A 21650-nucleotide genomic window follows, 5' to 3' on the forward strand; every position below is an offset into this window, starting at 1 on the left:
TTGGCCTTAGCGCAAAACGCTATGTGTGGCGCAAAGCCAACAATGCTCATCACCCTGAGAACACCATCCCCACTGTGAAGCACGGTGGTGGCAGCATCATGTTATGAGGATGCTTTTCATTGGGAGGGACTGGGAAACTGGTCAGGATTGAGGGCAAGATAGATGGAGCCAAATATAGGGAAATTCTAGAGGAAAACCTGTTTCAGTCTGCAAGAAACCTGGGACTGGGGCGGAGGTTCACCTTCCAGCAGGACAATGACCCTAAACACACAGCCAAAGCTACACTGGAGTGGTTTAAAAACAAGAACCTGAATGTCTTAGAATGGCCCAGTCAAAGCCCAGACCTCAATTGAGATTGAGAATCTGTGGCAAGACTTAAAAATTGCTGTTCACCAATGGTCCAACTTGACAGAGCTTGAGCAATTTTGCTAAGAAGAATGGGCAAAAATTGCAGGATCCAGATGTGCAAAGCTGGTAGAGACTTACCCAAAAAGACTCACAGCTGTAATTGCTGCCAAAGGTGCATCTACCAAGTATTGACTCAGGGGGGTGAATACTTATGCAACCAACAAATGTCATTTTTTTTGTTTAATTAACTTTTGTGTCACAATAAAAAAATATTTTGCACCTTCAAAGTGTCATGTATGTTGTGTAAATCAAATAGTAAAAATCCCAATTAAATCCATTTTAATTCCAGGTTGTAACACTACAATATGTGGAAAAGTCCAAGGGGGGTGAATACTTATGCAAGGCACTGTATATTTTAAAATGCCTGACTACAAACATTATACACAAGCATATAAGTACAGTAATCCATCGTGTACCGCCCATCACATATCCGCCCTAACTGTTTATCCACCATGATCAGCCTCTTCAGCAACGTTAGTTTATTATTATTGAACAGAGATTGGTTCAGAGATTGTAGATCCTACCAAAGTTTTCTTACGCTGTGTTGTATGTGCTCTGTGTGCAACCATTGCTGGTAGTGTCACGTAAGCTGTTCATTGTGTTGATATGTAAATAAATCCTGTTCACCTGCGGAGCGTATCAACTTCAACCTCAGTCTCAATCTCATGCCTTTCACTCAGCAGTGAATGCACGCATCCACTTGGCAGATGGCTACGCTGTCACAAGCATTATTACCCTATATCTTTCTAAACAAGGGATTTAGGGGAGCTCCCTAATAAAAGCTGAACCTCTGAACAATAATTGTGTGAATATAGTAATTGTTACAGCTGTCTATAATGGTTTTCAAAACAGGATTCATTTATCCGCCTTTTTACATATTCATAAGTTTGAGAAGCAGCCATCTTGTTACAAGTAGTAGTCTTAGGCATATCCTCTTAGTACATGGTTATTTCCTGGTACTATAGAGGCAACATTTCTTTATCAATGTAAAATTCGGAGACAAAAGTATGAACCTTTTACTCATCCCCAAGTGTACCTTTACAAGACCCTTTAAACCGGGGCATTTTACTTTGGTCCTGCCAATATGTTGTTTGAAATGCACTACCCAAGGAAATAAGCAAATAGCTCTACTGGGTAATTACTAATTTTAAAGTATCCCTATTAAAAACGGAACTTCATTTATTACTAAGAGTCACACTTTCAAACACCATCTCTTCAGCAGTACTGTGTGGATAATGAGTCCAGAGGGAGAAAACCTTTTCATGAACTTTATTGTTTCTTGGACTAACATCTCCAAAATCTTTAAAAACTATTGATGTCTTAAAGGAGGGTGTCAATGGATTTAGTAGGGTATCCAAGGTTTGAAGGGTTCTGCATGTACTGTGTAGCTTGAGGAATGGGAGATTTATACATAGCCAGATAATACAAAGTTTTCTTTTGAGTTTGGGTTTTTAGGTTTTATCAGAAAAACACAGGAAAAACAGCCACAAAAATAAAACCTGTTTATCCTTGTCGCAAAGTGGCTGAAGAAACAATAATGAATGGTTTGCAGTCCAAATAATAAAGACACATTATCCGTAAACGAGTGCAGCTGTCTCTACTGTCTGCAGCTGCTACGTTCAGGGTCAATATGCTCCTGCAACAGAGTCTTGCCTTCTTCCAGACTGAACGACTTCCCGGCCCGGGAAAGAACTGTCAGGCTTAGCGCCCTCACAGATGGAGAGGGAGATTTACAACCAAAACTCATTGTATTTCTGTCACAATCCTAAAAATAGCCTACCTCAAGAGCACCAGAGACTACTATTCCATCCCTTCGTAGTTACCTCTGTAGGTACGGACAGGTTGTTCATAGAAGTCCTGCTGCTTAGAGCACAAGCTCTAATCTTAAATGTACAGCCATGGCAGGTGATGAATGTTGCTGAGATTCTTGTTGAATATGATAGAGGTATAACTCCCCAAATCTAAATATTGCAGGGGAACACTGATCCCTCCACACAAAGTTAAATTGTTCCCCATTACATTTTATATTTACTGCGGTTATATTTTACAAAGCAGTGGAAACTGACCCCTTCCTGAATGCGTATACTAGCTTCTCACATTATACAAAACTACAACAATTAATAGCTGTCTGTAAAATATTGGGTTCCTCCTGTAAAATGTCTGTTTTGTACTGGCTGGCTGGGCTATTGTTTTCATCATTTTCATGGACTTCATTTTTGCAGTGTATACATTGACCCGCTAGGGACAACTGACAGCTGTTGGATATTTGAATGAGCAGTGAAATGTTTTGTTATTTTGGAAACCTGTTTAATTTATGCAGCTAATGTGCCTCTCAGATTAGAGGGTCTAGTGCTTTTGGAGACAGTCATGTAGACTATTATTATGTAAAACAAGTCTAGAATTAATGAGTTTTATCAAATCTCCATAAAGTTACAGTAGTAGAAGCTTTCAATTACTTAAATGTATCTTTCGATATCAAACTAATTGAAATGCAAATGGGAAGTAAAGAGATTATTTGTAATACAAACAATGTCAAAAATAGAAGCAAACAGAAAAAAGATGCCAGTGGTTATTTATCATTTCTCTGAAATAAAAAAAATTATGAATATGCCTTATTCTACAGTATTTTTTAAGTTATATTTAGTCATTTTAGTAGGTTTATGGAAGGAAATTGACAAACTATAAACAAGAACAACTTAACAATTGCAGCGTACAAGTGAATCAGTCACATCAAGTGGGCTAAAATGCAGATTAGAAAATCCTGAAAATCTGTACTAACTTAATCCTGATGCAGCATACCAAACAGATGATCCTGGTAATCGGTTTAACTAATCAGAACAAGTTAGACCGAGAATTGGGACTAACCTACACCTATGGCCAAAGGTTTTGCAGCAAACCCTATAGAATTAACACATTTTGCTTCATAAAGTTGAATGAAACCTCCTTGAGACAGAGAAAGAATGAATCTTGGTTATAAATCTCCCTCCTGACCTGTGGAACAGTGTGCCCCAGAATGGATGGTCCGGCAAACCCAACTCCTCCCTTCAATCAGCCTGGCGCCCCGGTGTAACCAATTGCTGCCTGGCCCACAGCTGATCTCATGGGAATTGTTTCGCGTACGTGCAGCTGCGCGCTTCCTTCAAGATGGCCGACTTCCTGTTTCCGTCCACCGTCGAGTCAACCTGTCTATGGGGAAGTGTACTACCAACCTTATACAGCGCCCTTACTGGTCGGGAGGGAGATTTACAGCTCTGATTCTTTCCGTCTTTATCACATATGGCAAAAGAAAAATGAGCTGATAGAGGAGGAAAGTGTTTATGGCCCGATGTAAAAAAGATTTGTTTTGAATTGAGTACGTATAAAGACTTTAATACATACTGTAACTTGTTCTTCATGTCAGTGCAATGCAGTTGAACACTTGCAAAGTGTGTGTGTGTGGTTATGGTACAGACGTGCTCAAATTTGTTGGTACCCCTCCACAAAAAACGAAGAATGCACAATTTTCTCTGAAATAACTTGAAACTGACAAAAGTAATTGGCATCCACCATTGTTTATTCCATATTTAATAGAAATCAGACTTTGCTTTTGATTTTTTATTCAACATAATATTGTAAATAATAAAACAAATGAAAATGGCATGGACAAAAATGATGGGACCGCTAACCTAATATTTTGTTGCACAACCTTTAGAGGCAATCGCTGCAATCAAACATTTTCTGTAGCTCTCAATGAGACTTCTGCACCTGTTAACAGGTAGTTTGGCCCACTCTTCCTGAGCAAACTGCTCCAGCTGTCTCAGGTTTGATGGGTGCCTTCTCCAGACTGCAAGTTTCAGCTCTTTACATAGATGTTCGATAGGATTCAGATCAGGACTCATAGAAGGCCACTTCAGAATAGTCCAATGTTTTGTTCTTATCCATTCTTGGGTGCTTTTAGCTGTGTGTTTTGGGTCATTATCCTGTTGGAAGACCCATGACCTGCGACTGAGACAGAGCTTTCTGACACTGGGCAGTATGTTTCGCTCCAGAATGCCTTGATAGTCTTGAGATTTCATTGTGCCCTGCACAGATTCAAGGCACCCTGTGCCAGGCGCAGCAAAGCAGCCCCAAAACATAACCAAGCCTCCTCCATGTTTCACTGTAGGTATGGTGTTCTTTTCTTTGAAAGCTTCATTTTTTTGTCTGTGAACATAGAGTTGATGTGACTTGCCAAAAAGCTCCAGTTTTGACTCATCTATCCAAAGGACATACTCCCAGAAGGATTGTGGCTTGTCAATGTGCATTTTAGCAAATTCCAGTCTGGCTTTTTTATGTTTTTTTTTCAAAAGTGGAGTCCTCCTGGGTCTTCTTCCATGGAGCCCACTTTTGCTCAAAAAGCGACGGATGGTGCGATCAGAAACTGACATACCTTCACCTTGGAGTTCAGCTTGTATCTCTTTGGCAGTTATCCTTGGTTCTTTTTCTACCATTCGCACTATCCTTCTGTTCAATCTGGGGTTGATTTTCCTCTTGCGGCCATGCCCAGGGAGGTTGGCTACAGTTCCATGGACCTTAAACTTCTTAATAATATTTGCAACTGTTGTCACAGGAACATCAAGCTGCTTGGAGATGGTCTTGTAGCCTTTACCTTTACCATGCTTGTCTATTATTTTCTTTCTGATCTCCACAGACAACTCTCTCCTTTGCTTTCTCTGGTCCATGTTCAGTGTGGTGCACACAATGATACCAAACAGCACAGTGACTACTTTTCTCCACTTAAATAGGCTGAATGACTGATTACAAGATTGGAGACATGTGTGATACTAATTAAAGAAACTAATTAGTTTGAAATATCACTATAATCCAATTATTTATTATCTTTTCTAAGGGGTACCAACAAATGTGTCCAGGCCATTTTAGAATATCTTTGTAGAATAAGAAATAACTCCTCTCTTTTCACAGCTTCTTTGCTTTATTCTATGACATACCAAAAGCATGCAAGTATACATGATAAAATAGCTTTTAATTTCATCACTTTTCAGGAGGAATGAAGCATTATTTCAATGAGCTGTAAGGGTACCAACAAATTTGAGCACGTCTGTACTGATTAAGAAAACAAAATGAATGTATTATTGTGCATCTGGAACTTTAATGCAATGTATGCAACACTAAGATGTTTAGTTTACTGGCTATTAGATGGTGCACTGTTTAGTTTATTGTTTTAATTTTTGCTTTTTTAATTGGTGCAAGCAACACTGTCTAACACTTTTCTTTAAAATTTTAATTAATACAACAAATTTGTAAAAGCCAATGCAGCTGGAACTATATTGTCCAAGTATGGTTTTGGAAAGAAATGTAAAGTAAAGCAAAGATATGTTCTTGAAGTGTTTGGGTACTTGATAAGCTAAAATAAAATAGGTTGATTACAGATGTGATGTAGGATGTGTAACTGGATTGTACTTACTGGTGCACTGTTCATGATTACTTTTTAAATCCATTCAAGTACTAGTTGTCCGTGGTTTACACTGTTACTACTGGAATTTTCAGTAGTAGTGCTATATCTATATTTTGATGTATTTTGATATTGTACTAAAATTGACTTGAACCAATTATTTTGAAATTTTGAAAAACAGAAGAGAGTTTTATTAGCAGTTTAACTAAAAACAACACTGTAAAATTATAAAACTGTTGAAAACAAGGGTTATTTTCTAAACAAAACCTGTGTATTTTTATTTATTTATTGGTGTTGAACATGTAGGAAGAAAAAAAAGTATTTTAAACACACACAAAAAATGTTTTTTCAAAAAAATTAAGTCTCAAAAAAGGAGAGCGACTTTTACGCCAGTGCGACCTATAAAACTATTTTTGCGGTAAGTAAAAATAAATCTCATGTCTTTTTGTGCACATTTCAAACTGGCAGATCATACAGATCATGGCATATTTTAAGCTGTCGACATTGCTGCGTAGGCACAGAAAAGTGTAATTGCATGATAATGTACCATAATTTGTTTATAGTTAAAGCATAAGAACTGAAATTGTATTGCATTAAACTGAAAATGGTATCAAAGGTACATGATTAAAAAGTTAAAGGTAGGATCTGATTGCCTGAACATGACGGACATAAGAAATGTACTGAATAAAGTTTTCAGATGTACTTGTCATTACAGAGGGAAAATGCAGCTGTCTCTGCAAAAAACTATAAGCACTAAATGCTTAGAACAGGCAAGCGTACTAAGTTAGCCTTATCTTTCACAGTACTAAGTTAATCCACTTGAACAGGATCATCACAAATCTGATTTGGTACACTGCAATCAATCAATCAATCAATCAATCAATCTTTATTTTATATAGCATCTTTCATAGCGGACCACCATCACAAAGCGCTTTACAAGATGCAGTAACAACAAGAAAATCCATAATAGGGGGCTCCCGAGTGGCGCATCCAGTAAAGGCGCTCCTCGCAGGATGTGCCCTATAGCCTGGAGATCGCAGGTTCGAGTCCAGGCTATGACACAGCTGTCCGTGACCGAGAGTTCTTAGGGGGCGGCGCACAATTGGCTGAGCGCTGCCCGGGTAGGGAGGGCTTAGGTCGGCAGGGGAATCCACGGCTCACCGCGCATCAGTGACCCCTGTGGCCGATAGGGCGCCTGTGGCTCTGCAGCGGAGCCGTCAGATCTGTGTTGTCCTCCGGCACTATAGGTCTGGTGGCATTGCTGTGGATCTGCAGCGCGAAAAATGACGGCTTGGAAGGAGCACGTTTCGGAGGACGCGTGTTCCAGCCTCCGTTTCCTGAGTCGGCGGAGGGGTTGCGAGCGGTGAGCCGGGGATACAGATACTAATTGGGCATGCTAAAACTGGGGTGAAAAACCGGGGTAAAATAATTGGCGACGACTAAATTAAAAAAAAAAAAAAAAAAAAGAAAATCCATAATACTTTAAATACAGAGGCATGCATAATACATGCTTGTGGAAGGGTGGTGGGTAATTCACTGACACAGGACACAGAGAAATGATTCTGAAACACCGCACAGGTGCACAGTTCAGCCCGCAGAGGGCGCTGTTGTCTGTGGCCTGCCGTACCAGCTATGGTAGCGACAGAGCCACAACTATACCGGAGCGGTACAGGGTACAGAGGTTTAAACAAAACATTAATCAAAAGGCGAAAGGAACAGGGAAAACAAAACACAGTAAACAAAACTACAAAATAAAAAGTGCTGCGCTCGGCAGCTTCACCCCAACCGTCGCTACCCGCACGGCCTGGGTCTCCGTCCTACACTCGCGGCTCCCTCAGCCTGCTATACACTCTATCGGGGCTGCCCAAGAGTTTTCCCCGCTACCGCTAATTCTTTTATTTCTTTCTTTTATTATTTATTTGTCTTGCTGGGATTTTTGTCCCGGCTGATTTTCCTCCAGCGCTTCCGCACGCCTTTTACGTCTCCATGGGCAGCCCTGAGGGAACAGCAGAATGTTAACTTATAGGGTCAGCAATTCCCCCAAGACCTGCCTCCCAGCCACTCAGAAGGAAAGTCCGCACACCCACTCTCCCCCCTCTCCGTGTCACTGCCATGACTGACAGGCGGATATTGACGAGCTGCTGCCCTCTCCCTGCAGCACTATGAACACGTCAGAAGAATCAGCACAGGTCTCCCCCTGTTACAATGCTATACAGAAAAAAAAAGCATAATACATTAAATACAGTGGAAAGTGCATAATACATGATAGTAGCATAATACATGGAATAACACTTTAAATACAAAGTGCATAATACATGAAATAGCAGCATGAAATCAGGATCTTGTTTAGTCTGATTTAGCAGATGATACACCTGTGATGAGTAACTTCTGGTATGCTGGAAAATCGGGATTAGCAGGTGTACTTTTAGTCCAATCAAGTGGATTAAACCTGCTTAATTCACTAGTTAGACACACCAAGTTGACTAAATTTGGTACGCTGCAATTCATGGAACCTGCACAACACACAATGTTAGTTTTAAACTGATATTATTATTATTATTATTATTATTATTATTATTATTATTATTATTATTATTATTATTATTAATAATAATAATAATAATAATAATAATAATAATAATAATACTACGACTACTACGACTACTTGTATAGTATGCGGAACCCTTTGCTTATTGCATATTCCAGGTTTGTATAAAAACATTGCCTTCAGTTTCACTAACCAGAAAGCAGGATTTGAATCTATGATCAAACTTGCCAAGGACATATTTCACATTTAGTTACTAATACCAGATTTTCTTCCTGTTGTAGGCTTTGGAAATATTTCCCCACATACTAGAGGTGGGAGAATATTCTGTATCATCTATGCCTTGCTGGGAATTCCACTCTTTGGGTTTCTTTTGGCTGGAGTTGGGGATCAGCTGGGGACAATTTTTGGAAAAGGAATAGCCAAAGTTGAAGACATATTTGTTGTGAGTATAACTTTAACATCCATTAGTTTATATGTAAATGTAATTTTCAAAAAAGATATGAAAAGGCATGAGGTAATCTAATAGGTAATAATTGATTTGTTTTTGTTTGGTGCTTTTGAAGGGGTTTGAAAGATCTTCCGCAAAGTCACAAATCCATTATTACTGTTCAATCAATATTTCATTAATTAGGAAAGGAAATCCATATGAATTCTAATATTTATTTAAAATTACTGATTTAGACCATTCATTACAAATCTGTTTAGCAAACTACTCCACTAAAAATCACCAATCAGTCATTTAAATTACATTGCAGTAGTTGTGTTCCCTATCGATCTCTTTATATTAAATATCAGTTTTGTATTATTTGTTTTCATATATAATGTTATTAAATGTCATAATAAAACTGTACTTTACAGTGTCTTTAATTATTCCTTTAAGGAAACTATCCCCCCAGTTTCTGTTATGTTTGACAGAGACCATCTCGGATTGGAAGTAAAAAAAGAATAGTTCTCTAGTACCCTTTACTGTGATCAGTTAAGCCCAGCATACACAAAGAAACATGTTAATTTCTTCTTAAAAGTCATTGAGTGGTGCCACTGTGATAGTATGTTATATAGATGTGGTCCATCTATTTACATTTGTGCATTTCTGAATATGTCCTAACATTAGGTTATTATCATAACCCTGGTCCACTGAAATAGAAATGTAACCATTACCGAATGGGTTGTTACCTCCTAAAGACCCGAATCCTGAATATTCTATACCAAAGTTGCTCAGCCGATAGCCACTGCTTAGACAGGGATTGACCATGGGACTTTGTCCCAGAGCAGACAAAAATATTGTTTGGACTGTGTGGCAAAGTGGTTTGCAGTGCGCAGGTGTAGAGGTGATACAGTGCTCAGGAATAACAATCCAACAACAGTTCAATGGTGAAAAACAAAGCTTTATTATTTGCTTAAATAGTAATACTGTCTATACACAGTGATGTTAAAACACCTACACGATCACCAGTCCAACAGTGAGTGCTCCGTGTCCAAGTGGTGTTGTGAATACATGAAACAGTGGTAACAGTGGTGCAGTGCAGTCCGGGTTTGATGCTAGCTTAACAGCGACAGCTCCTGGATATTCAGCCGTCTACAATGACAAATAACAACAGTTAACCCTTTGCTGTTCATTTATTCAGCGTGTCTCAGGCGCGTCAGGTCCAATTTATTTTCACACACGCAGTTTATTTTAGACGTGCTGTTTAAAAGTATTTTTTTCACAGTGAAACAGGTTTAAAAGGCACAGCATATCAACAGGACACTCAGTACTGCATCTCCAGCCCTGCCCCACCCCTTGTTCGCTGTATTTTTCACATACCTCCTCATAGTAGTGCATACCGATAAATTATCTCCTGATCACTTGTTTTATCACCAAACTCCTCAATAATGCGATCCAAGTCATTATTTTATTACTATAAAATCTCACAAAGCTCTGCAAATGTCTGTAATATTCTTTGAGTGCTGGTTATCTTGTTTGTTTATGTCTGTGTTATTATCTCTGTGGTGCCGGGGCTATGTGTATTGCTCAGATCTGCCCCTTTTTTTTCGGCTTTTCTCAGGCTTCTATTGGTCTCACTCAGCCATTGAATGGTTTTCTCGACTTTTTCTGGAGAAAAAACAACTAGAGACCTGTGTTTTACGTCTTTTTGATGATGTCCGACATTGGACCGGAAAGGGAAAATTGTAATGTCGGACCTGGTCCAACATAGGACCACAAAGGGTTAAATAGACAGACAAGACAACGCTAAAAACTCACGTTTTTTTTTAATTCTTCCCCATCGTTTCGTAACCATAACAGAGGAACAGATTGCTTGGTCACATCCCCTGATATACCCTCAGTCACGCCCCCTTCGGTAGCGAGTGCAATTACATATCTCCTTCAATCCATGACTGACACATTGCCTACTGCATTAAGGCAATGACATCTGGTATTGTGACTCCACCCCCTTTCTGGATAGCTGACTTCCAACCCTGGAATGAACTGCCTAACCATCCAGTCCGGGGCACACTGTTCCTGTTATACAGCCCCTCACAGGTTGGGAGGGAGATTGTTGACTAGGATTCATTTGCTGTTTGTCACAGACTGTCTCCAACTTTTCATCCTATCTACGTAGTACGCCAGGGTCCGCACTGGGCAGAGCGTATGGCGCTGCAGCTCCCTGTGAGACTGGAAAGGAGGTGGATGAAAAGCCTCCAATTCCACAGACTGGTTGACATGGAATACCAAGATTGTCTTAGGCCAGGGGTACACAACATACGGCCCGTGGGCCAGACACGGCCCAGTGACTGCTTTAATACGGCCCGTAAGGACTTTTATATAATAAATGAAAAACAGCCCACGCCTTTAAGAAAATACACACTGTCAAAAAAAAAAAAAAAATCAGAAGTTCTACGTCAGCCACTGCTCACTGGAAACAAGTAGCGTCCGAAAGAGAGAACCCACACGTGACTCACATCCAGTCTACTAACAGTGAGTGTGAGTGGTAGAAGCCTCAAAATGCCTTGTATCATGTTAGCCAATATAATTACAGTATAACTTGACAGACAGAGGTGATTAAAGTTTAGAAGTGCTTGGAATATACACAAGCCCAGCCCATTTCGGTGGGATTCTGTCATGTTAGCCAATAGTAATACAGTACAGTAGACCTTGGAAAGCATGACGTAAGGTTCGGAAGCAGGCGCCAGCTAGATGCTAAACGGAAGACAGGGAGTCACGTTTATGGTTGCTGCTCTGCAATTATTTTCAAGGTAAAATATTTTTATACTTTCACAAAATTAAAGTAGGCTGCCTCTGTAGCGTCTGAAAACTCTGTCAAAGCCATGTACAAGTAAAAAAAGAAAAATTGATCTTGAACACAGAAAATTTAACCCAGCGTGGACAGAAAAATATTTTTTTGCTGAATCCAAACCCGGTGTCCATACGTGCCTCATTTGCCTTGAATGCGTCACAGTTGCCAAAGAATACAATATATGGCGCCATTATGAGACAAAACTTCCCAAATACAAACAATTGCTGGGAGAAGCACAAACAAAAAATTGGAGTCTCTCAAAATACAACTACTGGGGCAGCAAGCTGTTTTTGAACGATAAAAGAAGGAACCTGAAGCTGCTACAATAGCAAGTTTCAACGTCGCGCAACGATTTGCAAAATCATCACGTCCCTTTACCGATGGGGAATTTGTAAAAGACTGCCTGATGCAAATATGTGATGCTGTTTGCAAAGAAAATAAAGATTCCTTTAAAAACGTTTGTCTTTCCAGAATGACTATGCAGAGACGCATAGCAGACATGTCTGGAAATAGCTATGATCAGCTAAAAAGCAAATACAAAAATACTGTGTATTTCTCTGCTGCTCTGGACGAAAGCAACGATGCCACTGATACAGCCCAACTTCTAATTTTCGTTCGTGGAGTGACAGAAACATTTGAAGTACACCAGGAGCTGGCATCTCTAGTTTCTCTGCATGGCAGAACCACTGGATCTGACATCATTAATACTTTGGTTGGCAAGACTAACGGTTTTATAGGGTGTTTAAAAAAGCACATTGGGGATCAAGCTGCGCTGCTGAAGCAGTATCACTGTATAATACACCAGGAGGCCTTGAGTGCAAAATACCTGAAGTTTAAAGAAATGATGGACTTTGTTGTATCCACAGTTAACTTTATTCATTCGCGATCTTTGAATCACTGTGAATTTCAGTCTTTTTCGGAGAATATCAGCGCCACTTACAGTGACCTGATTTATCACACTGAAGTGAGATGGATTAGCCGGGGCAACGTCCTAAAGAGGTTCTTTTCACTGTGAAAAGAAATAAAACATTTTCTGCAAGAGAAGGGAAGAGACACATGTGTCATGGAAGAAAGCGACTGGATTGCTGATCTGTCTTTTTTGACTGATATCACAGGACATTTAAATGATTTAAACCTAAAGTTACAAGGAAGTCAGCATCTCATTTGTGATTTGTTTGAGGCAGTGTGTGCGTTTGAAATGAAATTAAAGCTGTTCACAAACCAGCTCGAGAAAGGGCAGCTGACACACTTTGAAACATGTCAGCAAGCCTTTCCACGTGAAGAGACATACAACTGGAAATGCCATGCAAGCGTCCTGAAAGAATTACATGGGGTGTTTGCCAGCAGATTTGAGCAATTCAGGAGTGAGTCAGCCTATTTTAAACTCTTCGCGGATCCCTTCTCTGTTGATGCAGAAAGTGTACCTGATGATCTCCAGCTTGAAGTTACTGAACTGCAGTGTTCCACTGCGCTGAAGAGCAAACACAGGGACCTGCCTCTCCTAGAATTCTACTGATCTGTGGACCACAATCAGTTTCCTAATCTTAGCAGAGAAGCTTTGAAATTGCTGTCTTTGTTTGGAAGCACGTATATCTGTGAACATGTGTTTTCCCTTATGAAGCTAAAGTCGTCACACCTCAGAACAAGGCTGACAGAGGATCTGTATGCAGTGCTTAGAGTAGCCACCACTTCACTGGAGCCCAGTATCCTTCAGCTGGTAACAGAAGAACTGCAACATCTCCCACTGATTAATTGGACTGCACCCCTGAGTGAATGTAAGTACTAAAAACTTAAGTTCATTGTGAAAAATTAGCATAGCTTAAAACTGGTGTTAAATAATTATATCTAATATATATATCTGCCGTCAAAAACCTATAAATACCTCCAATGTTTTGATTCAAACACAGGCTCCAGAAGAAGTAAATGGGAACAAGAGTGGCTGTGTTGATCTTCTGTTTGTTTTTTATATGTATAAATATATAGAAATCCCACACAAAGCTATTTTTCTTATTACTAATTTAGAAGCTGTTGCCAACTTCTGTCAAGGTGGTAAATTGGTGCAAGGCAAAACAGGTTGTGATGCTGTGACGGATGCGAGTGGTATATTGAATAAATAAACAGTCCCGAAACAGTATTTCTCCCAAAACGACTGTGTTTATTGAAATAAACCTCCCCTTTACCAGCGATGGTATTTGGGGGGAACACAGCTGGCTGACACACAAAACAAAAATACAAAACCCAAACAGAAAGTGTCCACAATGAAATCCCGAGTGTCCTGTGCATGAGAGTGTTCTGTAATCCACACGGGGTGTGCTGATGTTGGTGAAGGGAAGGTAGTGCTATGTGATCTGGAACTGGCTCCGTGGCTGCAGTCCCGCGCTCCTACTTCGCCTCTGAAAACACACAACAAACAACACATAATCCAAAAAACACAACGCTCCGGCTGGTGGCTCAGTTTCTCAGTGCAAGCGGAGGTACTGACGTAGCTGCTTCCCCTTTGTACCCAGCAAACTCCTCCCTGCAGTCAACGCGTCGCCATGGTTTCTCCAATAGAGTGCTGCCCCGCAGCTGACTGCAATGGAATCGTCCTGAGTACTTGCAGCTACGCGCCCCTCCTAATATGGTCACCTTCCGGTTTCTACCTACCACCGAGGTGGCGGATCTAGGAGGCAGCTTACATTTCCCCTTACACAGCGCCCTTTCTAATCGGGAGGGAGATTTACAGCATCGATCCTTTCTCTCTCTATCACAGTTGCGTATTTCTCATTTGTCAACTGTGTCATTTCTGACTGACATAGACATTTTGTTGGTTTTCGAATACATGTAAAAAAACGTTTTTTGGGATATTAGTCCCAGCACTCCATTATTACATATTGTTTTTCTTTATTGAAATGTATTTTACTGTACGGTTAACTACATTTTATATTATTATTATTATTATTATTATTATTATTATTATTATTATTATTATTATTATTACACCAAGACTGAGAATTGACCATAGACAAGAAAAAAAAAAACCTCATTCCCATTGGACCAGCAGTGCATTTTAGAACTCACTACTCAAAGGGTTAATCAAATACAGGCAAATGAACAAAAAATAACAACTGAAAACGATGCTTCCTTCTATGCAGTTTTCATAAAACAAATAACACATTCCAGTTAATTGTAGAACTGAAGACATACTGAATGTCTCCTCTGTGTCTCCTTTGTCACAGTCAGTATATATTTTTTTAATTTCATTTCTCTCAGTCGTCTTGAGCTGAGTAGCTGCAGATAGTGGTTGCATCATAAAAGCGAATTTCGTGGTTATAATTTTAGCTGCAGGAGTTGGTTGCCTAGTTACTAAGTGCAGCAGAGTAGCACACATAATGAAGCAAGGGAAAATGAGTAAAAACAGAATCGGAGTTTCCTTAATACAATCCCAAAATTGGGGTTCGGGAGCTGAATTTACCATACAGGATTCCTGGGATTGCAACCACTAAATACACCACACGTAGTTCATAACGTGATTACAGGTGGGCTTGGTTGATTAGACAGTACGGTTGATCAAAGATCGGATAATTGACTCTACTGTATTTAGGAATCTCTTTGGAAACACTCATATTCGCTTTCTATTCAGCAAAGTCATTATAAATAATAGAAAAGAATCTGCACTAAATGTTTCTTACGTTCATCAGAAGATTTTCTCCATGCCTCCCCTCGTTTGTTTGGTTATTGTAAAATATTAAAAATTAGTTTTTTTCTACTTTCGGCTGTCTGACATAACCAGGATGTCGAACTCGTCGAAAAAGAGACCTACATCTCACTCATATTCTCCATCCACAAGGAGGCAAAGAGCAGAGTCGATTCGGACCCGACCTCCATTGTCGAGGTGTGCATGTCTCAGACTCGTCAGTATTTCGAGCATATATTATCCCGTATTGAAAACACAGGTCTCGAGACTGCTTCCAGGAATACCACCATGCAAAAGGAATTTCCGTCCTTTATCCAAGAATTCAAGACTCTTAGACGGATCTGACTACTCTCCGCACATCTGTGATCGGCAACAAGAGAGCTATTAGAGCATTTGAAGCCAGGACTTGGAGGACAGAAACTGATGCAATAATCTTCATCTGGTTCCCGACCTTGGCTGGTAAGACCATTGAGATTATGCATGCTCACCATATATACTGTATATTCCGACCAGTCCAAATCAACGGATAGGCCTCGCACTCTTATTTTCAAACTGTTGAGGTACTCGGATCGTCAGGCAGTGTTGCAGGCAGCCAGAAAGAATGCCTGTCAGTCTACAGCTGGCAATATTAGGGTTTACCAAGACTACAGTAACATCACGGCTCAGCTCCGCAGGGCCTTCTCCCACTCCATCACCTTCACTCGTTCCAGAGGCCTACAGGCGTTCCTCCTTTATCCAGCGACTCTTAAGATTCATCATGGCTGTACTGATCATCTTTTCCAGTCTCCTGACGATGCCCAGGTATTTCTGGACTCCATCGGCCTTGCTGACCCACCCCAGGATCGGTCGTGGATCACCTGCAGTGACTGTGGACTTTTTTGTTAGTATTTATTTTTCTGATAATTTCTGTTGCATTTTTTCCTAAATGTTATATTGACATAACTGAGGTAACACTTTCATTTCCTGTAAAACTTGTTATATTTGTGTTGATTATTTGTAATTTGGAGATTTGTATAATATTTCTAATGGGGGTGGGGGGGGATGGTGGGCGATGCTCTGTTTGCCCTGTTGCCCTGACAAGCAGGCAGGTACTGAGGTGCAAAGGTGCCGTGTTTATTTAAACACAAAAATAAAATAAAAGGTTTGAACAAAAACAATGCTCACAGAGGAAAATAAAATAATAAACAAACACAAGTCACCAACACAAAATAATCGTAACTAAACAAGTACGATGCTGAAGCTTCCAGCACTCATAGCAGTTTTTACATTTGTTTAGTTTAGTTTAGTTTTTGTTTTCCTTCTCCCGTCTCTCTCTTACACACGTTCCTCCTCCGAACAACCCACACCCGGAACACAGAAACCTGCAGCCTTTTATACAGGTGACCATCTCCTGATTAGCAACAATTAATCAATGAATTAACTCGGGAGATGATCACCTTCTGCACAAGATTTTTGTGTGGGTGGGGCTTCCCCATCCACGCTTCTAAACAATAAACACACGGCTTTGCCGTCCTATAAGTATACACACAAAATACACAGGGAAGTGGGTACCCCGTTCTAAAATAAACAAGCGTTTTCTTTAAATAATAAACAATACAATTTAAATCAAACAATAAAACGCAACACATATAAAACTCCTAGCCCTGTCACATATCCCCCCCCCCCCCCCCCCCTTGTGCGAAGCACACCTGGCCCAACTGCCACCTCCCCCCTCAGTGCCACCGCCCCTCTTCTCAGTCCCGGCCCAAGAACAGGGGCAGCAATGGGCCATGGGTGGCAGCCAGCTGTAGCGGCCAGGCTGACCGCACACTGGCCAGGTCCTCCGGCCACAGTAATATGTCAGGGTTTATATAGCTGCATTTTACCACTAATATTTGTTTCTTTTGTTTTGAGGGAAGGAGTAGCTGCAGGGAGATTTATTTTATTTCTGATACATAATAAAATGACACTAATTTTTTGGGTAAAAAAACAAGAAAAGCTAGCCAAAGAGAAATGGATGATTTTATAATGATCACAATACTGTTGCTGTTATGAAACAATAAGAAGGAAAAAGAAGAAGAAGAAGAAGAAGAAGAAGAAGAAGAAGAAGAAACAAGGACCAGGGGTCACAAATGGAGATTAGATAAAGGGGCATTCAGAACAGAAAATAGGCAGCACTTTTTTACACAGAGAATTGTGAGGGTCTGGAACCAACTCCCCTGTAATTTTGTTGAAGCTGACACCCTGGGTTCCTTCAAGAAGCTGCTTGATGAGATTCTGGGATCAATAAGCTACTAACAACCAAATGAGCAAGATGCGCCAAATGGTCTTCTCTCGTTTGTAAACTTTATTATGTTCTTAATAATTATAATAATAATAATAATAATAATAATAATAATAATAATAATAATGTTCTGGCTAAATAACAGTATTAACTGCTTTTTAAAATAAGCAGCACGCGAAAACATCCTCTGAACTTGACTTTTTTTGTTGTTGCTTTTTTTGACAAATTAAAAAAAACGTGTTGAAGGGGCTAATAGTATTATTAAGGAGTTAATGATAAATTAGAAATAATACATTATAAAACTAAAGTATGGTTTCACCTCAACCACTGTGTCGTTTCCTTGTGTGAGTGGGTGAAGAGGTAACGGATTTGCGATAATAACTAAATAAATAAATATATACAACAAATTAAGTTTTTTCTTTTATATCACGAGGTTGACTATAGATTTTTTCAGTTACTTTTGACTTTTCTGTATATACAACTCGAAAATTATTACACACAACAGAACTCTCAAAAAACAGCTAGTTGCTTTTTCAAATCAATCCTCTCACACAGCACACAAGCAGGCAGCCCCGCAGAAGAGACAGACCAACTGAAACGCCAACTGAAACGCCCACAAAACCACCTGATTTCTTGTTATCCAATGGCCAAATAAAGATACAGAAACGTATCATGCAAGTGTTATAGCTGGGTTTCTTGGTAGTGTAGTTTTGAAAGCAATCTGTTATTGTTAATAGGAGAATAACAGTGGTAAAGACAGTGTGCGCAATTGGGCCTATTCAATCAGACTGCACATTCTAAAAGCAATACTTGGGCCGATTAGATAAGACCCCTCCACAAAAAACGAAGAATGCTCAATTTTCTTTAGGTAAAGACAGTGTGCGCAATTGGGCCTATTCAATCACACTGCACATTCTAAAAGCAATACTTGGGCCGATTAGATCATCCCGTGCGAGTTATAGAGTTAAGAATATGATGGCAACAGTATTCAAGTGCGTGTGTGGAGGTGTATTTTTCTATGTGTGTGTTCGGGCAGTCAAGAGGGCCCGCCAACCTTCATTTACGGGGCCAGGGGATGCAGCCAACACCCTGCCCCACAGTTGGCTCCACTACTGATTCGTACCAAGAGTTGGCTTCTTCTGAAAGAAATGCGTTACAGATTGATTTCTTCGTTTCATCTTTGAGTATGTACAGTACCGAACCGTCCACTAAATAATATATGGGACTACCCGCTGCTCCAGGGGCTGGTTGCACTAACGAAAACAAAAAATGGGATTGGATCCGAATTCACTGGAGTCGGATCATAAACAGATGTTGGAACCAATTCTGGAGCTACACCCGGCGTAACTAAGGAAAGTGATCAATGAGAACGAGACACAAACATGTCTGTTTGGAGCGAAGTTTCAATACCCCGGCTGTCAAATGTATTTACAGCCTAAGATCACAATAATGTTACGAAGAAATGGCAAATAAAAAAAATAATAATAACATGAAAACATCTTAAAAATGTAAGTGGGCACATTATTTTTAAAAAAAATCTTTAGATATATTTTTGAGCCACCTGGGGAGAGGGGGGAGGGGGAGGGAGATATGGGGGGAAATGGGAATGTTTTGCGAAAGTGCTCTATTTTGTAAGACTCTGACTGAATGTGCTATTCTAAAGACTGAGTCGGAAACAGAAATGGCGAACCAATAGGTGAGATTTTATTTACAAAGAAAACAAAAGTAGAGACAAAACTAAATATGAGCACCAAAATAAAAACTAACCCAGGTCTGGGCACTAACTCACTTTTCAAGCCCTGACTATTGATTAGGGAGTGGCTAATCCACACCCTAATAATAAAGAAGAACTGTACACACAAACATAATGCAATTAAATCCCATAAAGATTTACTTGAAGTCCACTGGTACATGCACCTTTTCTTTTCAGTCTTTTAAGTGTCCACACGTGGTGCACTTAGTCCAGGAAATAAAAAGAAACACAGCATCTCTTTCTTGTTCCTGGGTAATCACGTTGGCTTGTCAGCCTTTCCACCATTTGAGTATAGGAATATGTATTCCGGTTGTAGCTTGTTGTAGCGTTGCAGGTAAGTTTATATCCAATTTCAGAGCAGTGTCTTCAGTATTACTGTTCCGTCCTTTGCGTTGAATTGCGTACACCAAACGCTTCTTTTTTTTTAAACAGCGCACCTCGCTGTATTTACGTATTTCATCGTCCTTTGAAGACTGTCCCTTATAGCCTCTGCTCGCTATATAACTGTATAACCGTACCACCGTATCACCGTTTAGTTTCGTACTAACAATATTTTCCACTCTTTGGCCCCCACAGGCACGTCCTGCTAGGATTTTCTTTATAATGCGTAAAAACAATCCAACACACAGGCCTCACTGCCGTACCACCACCACCCCTTGCTACAAAACACTCCCCTTTTTATTACCCAGAATCCCGCCGTTACAGAGCCCCTGAGTTCCAGGAACTAGGGGAATTGTAGTCTTTTAAGCGGCAGCCATTTTAAAACAAACGAAAAGGAAATCTTATGACCAACAGTACAGTTATCGCTGTTCTTTAAATAGAAATCCCTACTATTTCTATCGGGACTAACCCCCGATAACCCACTATTTATCACAATATATATATATATATATATATATATAATATATATACAGACGTGCTCAAATTTGTTGGTACCCCTCCACAAAAAACGAAGAATGCACAATTTTCTCTGAAATAACTTGAAACTGACAAAAGTAATTGGCATCCACCATTGTTTATTCCATATTTAATAGAAATCAGACTTTGCTTTTGATTTTTTATTCAACATAATATTGTAAATAATAAAACAAATGAAAATGGCATGGACAAAAATGATGGGACCGCTGACCTAGTATTTTGTTGCACAACCTTTAGAGGCAATCACTGCAATCAAACGTTTTCTGTAGCTCTCAATGAGACTTCTGCACCTGTTAACAGGTAGTTTGGCCCACTCTTCTTGAGCAAACTGCTCCAGCTGTCTCAGGTTTGATGGGTGCCTTCTCCAGACTGCAAGTTTCAGCTCTTTACGTAGATGTTCGATAGGATTCAGATCAGGACTCATAGAAGGCCACTTCAGAATAGTCCAATGTTTTGTTCTTATCCATTCTTGGGTGCTTTTAGCTGTGTGTTTTAGGTCATTATACTGTTGGAGGACCCATGACCTGCGACTGAGACAGAGCTTTCTGACACTGGGCAGTACGTTTCGCTCCAGAATGCCTTGATAGTCTTGAGATTTCATTGTGCCCTGCACAGATTCAAGGCACCCTGTGCCAGGCGCAGCAAAGCAGCCCCAAAACATAACCGAGCCTCCTCTATGTTTCACTGTAGGTATGGTGTTCTTTTCTTTGAAAGCTTCATTTTTTTGTCTGTGAACATAGAGCTGATGTGACTTGCCAAAAAGCTCCAGTTTTGACTCATCTGTCCAAAGGACATTCTCCCAGAAGGATTGTGGCTTGTCAATATGCATTTTAGCAAATTCCAGTCTGGCTTTTTTATGTTTTTCTTTCAAAAGTGGAGTCCTACTGGGTCTTCTTCCATGGAGCCCACTTTTGCTCAAAAAGCGACGGATGGTGCGATCAGAAACTGACGTACCTTCACCTTAGAGTTCAGCTTGTATCTCTTTGGCTGTTATCCTTGGTTCTTTTTCTACCATTCGCACTATCCTTCTGTTCACTCTGGGGTCGATTTTCCTCTTGCGGCCGCGCCCAGGGAGGTTGGCTACAGTTCCATGGACCTTAAACTTCTTAATAATATTTGCAACTGTTGTCACAGGAACATCAAGCTGCTTGGAGATGGTCTTGTAGCCTTTTCCTTTACCATGTTTGTCTATTATTTTCTTTCTGATCTCCTCAGACAACTCTCTCCTTTGCTTTCTCTGGTCCATGTTCAGTGTGGTGCACACAATGATACCAAACAGCACAGTGACTACTTTTCTCCATTTAAATAGGCTGAATGACTGATTACAAGATTGGAGACATGTGTGATACTAATTAAAGAAACTAATTAGTTTGAAATA

The 21650-nt window shown here is 40.0% G+C and overlaps 1 protein-coding gene across 1 annotated transcript in view; it reads left to right on the forward strand.

Moving 5' to 3' along the window:
• Nucleotides 1–21650, forward strand: part of LOC117403294 (potassium channel subfamily K member 2-like) — a 74600-nt gene that overhangs the window by 38389 nt on the left and 14561 nt on the right. Inside the window, exon 4 of the mRNA XM_034005341.3 lies at nt 8669–8829. Coding sequence (XP_033861232.1) covers nt 8669–8829 — 161 coding nt within the window. The remainder of the gene's footprint in view (nt 1–8668; nt 8830–21650) is intronic.

This window comes from Acipenser ruthenus, chromosome 5 (genome assembly GCF_902713425.1).
Source record: "Acipenser ruthenus chromosome 5, fAciRut3.2 maternal haplotype, whole genome shotgun sequence".
NCBI lineage: Eukaryota > Metazoa > Chordata > Actinopteri > Acipenseriformes > Acipenseridae > Acipenser > Acipenser ruthenus.